This window comes from Scleropages formosus, chromosome 9 (genome assembly GCF_900964775.1).
Source record: "Scleropages formosus chromosome 9, fSclFor1.1, whole genome shotgun sequence".
Classification (NCBI taxonomy): domain Eukaryota; kingdom Metazoa; phylum Chordata; class Actinopteri; order Osteoglossiformes; family Osteoglossidae; genus Scleropages; species Scleropages formosus.
In genome coordinates this window covers 19,209,042-19,214,630 of record NC_041814.1, presented here as the reverse complement: position 1 = coordinate 19,214,630, position 5,589 = coordinate 19,209,042, and the positions used below count along the sequence as shown (strand labels likewise).

The window sequence follows — 5,589 nt, the reverse complement described above, 5'->3', positions numbered from 1 at the left end:
GTCTGAGCAATGAATCATTAATTCTGATTGTGACATGGTATTGCATGTGAAAAATGTGGCAAATTTCATGCTGGGTTAAGAAGAAAAGGTTACAAAAGATTGGGTTACCGGGAGTAAACCTAGTAGCATGTAGATGGCGGTAAAGAGTCACACTGAGTCACATTGATGTCAAAGACATAGATAGGATAAAGATCATAAGATCAAAGAAAACAGCAAAACTGCTTTCCCAATGTACCATCTTAGTAAAAGCTTACAACGCAGCACAGCAATCCATCAAAGTACACGTTGTATAAATACTATGCCAAGTAAAACAAACATCGGTTATGGAGCGAATGAGAATAAAATTGACCGAAACTGCTCATTTGTGTTTGTTGGAAACGGTACCGCTCTATCCACACACACATAACTATGTATGAGCTAAGGCACACAGTTTAAAACACGAAGAAAAAACATTGATAAAACATTTAATACACAAAAATAATCACCTCTATATGCTGTAAAATAACTTTTGCATTCATTTAATTTTCTCATCTGAGACTACAGCAACACTCATTTACAGTCTCAAAGGACATGTTGGGGCCTGGCCTTAAATGTCACAACATATTCTCGCATTTCTTTGTGAAACATACAGTACCTGGAATTCAACCTCATTTACATTCATATCTTACATTCAACAACACAGCATTAGTTTTTAAGCATTACATAGTATGTCTTTAAAAAATAAGATCTTCTAATCCTGTAAACCTGTAAATCTTAAATACAACACGTTCAAGCATACTGCATAATATACAAATACATCTGTTAATTGGAAAAATTAATAATTAAAACCAATTTACAAAATTTTCACTAAAATACAAACATTTCCCCTTTACAAGAACATTAAAGGTTTTCACAAATCATCTGTAAAAGGAAGAAAAGTTGTGCTTATATAAAGGGGACTGTTTTGTGCCATATAAACAATATAGTACCTATCACCAGTTAGTCTTACATACAGTATTTTTGAAGTATTAGATATGCTACACATATTTGACTTTCTGAAGCAGTGTTTCTCAGAAACAGAATACGAAATTCCAGTGTTTCACAAAGGAATATTGAACTGTAGCTACTGAGTTCCCTTTTAAAGAGTTTTGTCCAGTTCTGTCGTACCGCATTTCCCATGTGTTCCAGCATGCTGGAAACCATCTCCTATGGCATCCTCTGCAGGGGCACTGCTTCCTTCCCCTGGTCTGCAGTACTCCTGCTCCGCCTGTAGCACACCACAGCAAGGACGATGGCCGCAATCAAAATGGCAAGGATGGCCAAAATAGCACCTGCTATCACGCCAATGCTGTACTCTGCAAGAGGACACATGAAGGGGATCATGGGAATGTAAATTCCTTGAGATCTGCTTGTTGCGCACCAGCAACATGGTGCTGACCTCACTGTCAAGGAAAGGGAGCAAGGGGTATTGCAATGGTGGATTTCATACAATCTTTATGTGGCCCCTGATGATGCATATATTGGCTAAGAGCCATTCTGTATCCTAATATACATTATGTCGCTTATATTCACGGCAATTGAAAAATCGGTTCATCTCAGACCACCCAACCTGTCACAATCTCACTTGGCAGATTCACATGTTACTGTTATTATGTGCTAACATTTTTCTCCAAAATGACTTGCAAAGTTAGGTTTGCGTAGTTGTGCCATACCTTCATAGAAGGGCTTGTCTCCAGCTGGTGAACACTTTGGATTGCTGAGATCCCCCAGCTGTTTGTCTATGCTGCGTGACGGGATGTATGCCTGTACATTGAAACAATAACTCACACCTTTGTCCACATCCAGTTCGAGCAAATTGCTGTCTGTAGTTTTTTCTCGCTGTTCAAAGAAAAACACAATGTTAGTTCTTAAAAAAAAAAAAAAAAAATCAAGTCAAATCCTTACTATAGTATACTGTACATGGTTTAACACACAGGTAGGAAAACATCACTGCAGGATATGATCTTTCCACCCTTTTTCAACTGACCTTTCCAGTACTTCCTGCTTTCCTGTATATGACTTTATACTTCAGGTCATTCATGAATATGTCCCGCATTTTAAGCCATCCTCCATCTTGGTGTATGGAAGAGACTGGGTCTTCTATAAAAAGTGTGATCTTGCTTTTGTCTTGGTTCACTTCTATCTTGAAATCAGGTTGTCCAATATGTGCTGAAAGAAGGTGGAACAGAGAAGTTTAAAATTGTTCCACTACCGTGTTATGTATATCACGGAACTTGAAACATTGTTGCCTAAGCCACCAGCTGGTGGAGATACCTACTATCCTTGTATGGACAGAATGGTGCAGAACGGGTGTGTGGGAACTCTATGAGGTCAGAAGTCGTGCCCAGCTTGGGCTCAGAGATGACATCGGCGGTGTACGTTTCATTCACGGGTATCAACATGGTGGTCAGATCGCACTCTGTCTGCACTGTTTTGATGCAGTGTGGATTCCTCTGCCTGTTTTTACCAGTGCTGAAAAAAAGACAACCAGGCGTTCTATCATCACGCACCACAGACATATTGTACATTTTGAGCTTTTGTGTGCAGCCACTTAAATGCAAAGCAAATTAAAGCCTTGAACATTTACATCTATTTATTTAGCAGATGCTTTTCTCCAGAGCAACTTCTGATGAACTCTATGTGGTGTTATGAGCCCACACACCTTATTCACCAAGGTGACTTACACTGCTAGATACACTACTTACGCTGGGCCACTCATCCATACATCAGTAGAACACACTCTCTCTGTCACTCACACACTATGGGGGAACCTGAACAGCATGTCTTTGGAGTGTGGGAGGAAACCAGAGCACCCGGAGGAAACCCACGCAGACATGGGGAGAACATGTAAACTCCACACAGACTGAGGGGGACCAAACCCACATCCCCTCACAACCCAGGTGCTGTGAGACAGCAGCGCTACCGGCTGTGCCAGTGTGCCACCCATGAATGTGAATAAGAAATCACTAAGGAGAGAATTCCAAGGAATTCATTCAGCACGTTCCACTTACGTCATAACACATAATGCCATTAAACTTAAATTCACTGAAGAATATTACCGCTATTAAACTTAGACCATATTAAAATGTATGAGTATAGTGAATAAAGTCCATATACCCATATAAAGACAACCAAATCCTATGTAATTTAAATTTTTTATTTGGCAGAAGAAGCCTAGTGTTAAAGACACACACTTGCAGCATGAATATTGTTGAAGTCCCAGTGACCCTACCATTTCACCATGGGGAAAATAATATTGTGTATGGGATGTATATCACTCTCTTAAACTGCTGACAAAATGAGAAAATAGTAGTTACAACTAAATACAGGCAATCCTGCCCAAAGCAACAGTAACCTGTCATTTGACTGTTTCATGATCTGAAACATATTCACTGATCCATTTACACACACACACACATTTTCTGAACCGCTTGTCCCATACAGGATCCCGGGGAGCCAGAGTCTAACCCGGCAACACAGGGCGGAAGGCCGGAGGGGGAGGGGACACACCCAGGACGGGACGCCAGTCCGCCGCAAGGCACCCCAAGCGGGACTCGAACCCCAGACCCACCGGAGAGGAGGACCCGGTCCAACTCACTGCACCGCCGCACCCCCCCCCCGATCCATTTAATTTAACCCATTTTTTTCAAGGGAGCCTAGCAGGGTGCATCCTCATTCCAGCTGTTTGTGTGCAATGCCAGGCAGATGATGTGTGAGCACAGACTCACTGACTGACTGGGGCTCAGGTACAAACCAGCTGGACTCGACTGTTTACTCGCTGGTTTTCTCCACTCATTTAGCAACAATGTACCACATCACGATTAGTGTAAATGCTGCTTCTGCCAGTGATGTGAACTTCGGGCAAATGCACATGATGATTGAATGAATGTGTGCCAAGTGCGAACCACACTGCAGGCGCGAGCAGCTTTGCCTCCAGGCGATAAACCGATAATGAATAATCCGGATGCATTAGGACAAATAATAACTCGATTGCCACAATTTCCCGCGTGACACACTCAGAGTATTTCCTCCGGAGACTCGCGTGACACCTGTCGGCGTCGGTTCTCCCAAAAATCTCTGCAGCAAGAAGACCTTCATCATCATCATCATCATCATCATCACGATGCGGCATCTTCGAAAAGGACATCATCATCGCTCACTGAGGTGGCCCTAGGAATGTGCAGTGCATGAATCATGAAGTTCTGTCCCACCCGCCGCCCGCCCAGCAGCCCACTTTGTCTCCCTCCGCGCCCCCGAGACACTCACGCGGAGAACTCCACCGTGTACGAGTAGTTCGTGGGCTCGGGTTTCCACGTTAAAATGGTTTTAAAATTCACAGAACTCCAGGTAGTGCTCGTTGCCTTCGGGAAATTCCCTGCGTGGACATAAAAAGAATTGAAAGACATGAATGTGCAATTAAAAAAAAAAGAGCTAAAAAGGAAATTCGAATCGGCGCCTGTGAGCTCTGTGTGTGTGTGGAGAAGCGCGAGCTGCACCGCGCGGCCACCTGCAGCGGGAGCGCGCCAGACTCGTACAAAAAAAACATAAAACATAAGAAGCACCAATAAGGCGTTGTGAAAGAGCGTGGAGCACCTTAGGATAACATGATTTTTACTGTTTCACATTTATTCGAGTGGGAAGTATCTGAACGTCGGTGTGCAGTGAGTGAGTCTTTCGCTCCTGCTCCTCCGTCCCGTCCGTGACCCGGTATATAATATATTATTTATGACGGCCTGGCTGAAACTCATATAATAATGTCACCAAATAAATACTAATAAAATTAAACGTGTACAGCTATTCGACTTCGTTAGCCCAGCAGCAGCAAGGTTCACTCACTCACCTGACGTTTTCCCAAGGAGAGACAACATTGAAAAGACGAACAATGTCCAGCATGATGACGTCCAGCAACAAGCGCTCGATTCCGGCGACATGATTGTACACGATGATTATTTATTATATTCCAAATCTGTCTGAGGTGAGGGAGACGCGCAAAAGCCGCGCAGAGCCACGAAGCTCAAACTTTCTTTCAAAGAAACTAGTAGCTTCGCCTTCGAAGTCGACCTACTAGGCTTCAGAGCCAGCAGCGTGCGAGGAAGATGGAGAATTTGTTGTCTCTCTGTCTGTGACTCTCCGCGCTGTGGGATCATTAACTAGCAGTTCACACACTGCTGCTGTATATGATCCTGTCCTGTCCTTCGGAACTCGGTCCGCACCAAACGCGCAGCGCTCCAACACGTATGTATAGACACGCTCACACGCATTCTCGCACTATATATACAGGCTGGGGGGGGTGGGGGGTCCGTGTGCGCGACATCCAGCAGATTTAACCCTGTCCGCGAGGAGGAACTCGGACTCGGACTCGTAACTATTCGTAATCGCTGCACGGTCGGTGTCCTCCGCCCCGTCGCGTCGGGGAGCGACTACATCATGCGAGCGCAGTAAAAAAAAATAAATAATACAACATACCTGATGATTCTGGAAAAGTATGAAAACATACGTCTTTCGCGGACACATGTAATTATGTAGTAATTAGGAAAACTGTATTATATAATTGAGAAACTTGCTGCTTTG

General features: G+C 43.7%; 1 protein-coding gene across 1 annotated transcript; it reads right to left on the bottom strand.

Moving 5' to 3' along the window:
- Positions 1 to 901: 901 nt before the first annotated feature.
- f3a (coagulation factor III, tissue factor a) lies at positions 902 to 5,250 on the bottom strand. The gene is made up of 6 exons (XM_018753815.2): positions 4,859 to 5,250; positions 4,285 to 4,393; positions 2,297 to 2,490; positions 2,006 to 2,187; positions 1,692 to 1,857; positions 902 to 1,334 (listed from the first exon to the last, which is right to left on the bottom strand). Exons 1-6 carry the CDS (start codon positions 4,947 to 4,949, stop codon positions 1,186 to 1,188), a joined length of 891 nt encoding a protein of 296 aa, XP_018609331.1. The 5' UTR covers positions 4,950 to 5,250; the 3' UTR covers positions 902 to 1,185.
- Positions 5,251 to 5,589: the final 339 nt, after the last annotated feature.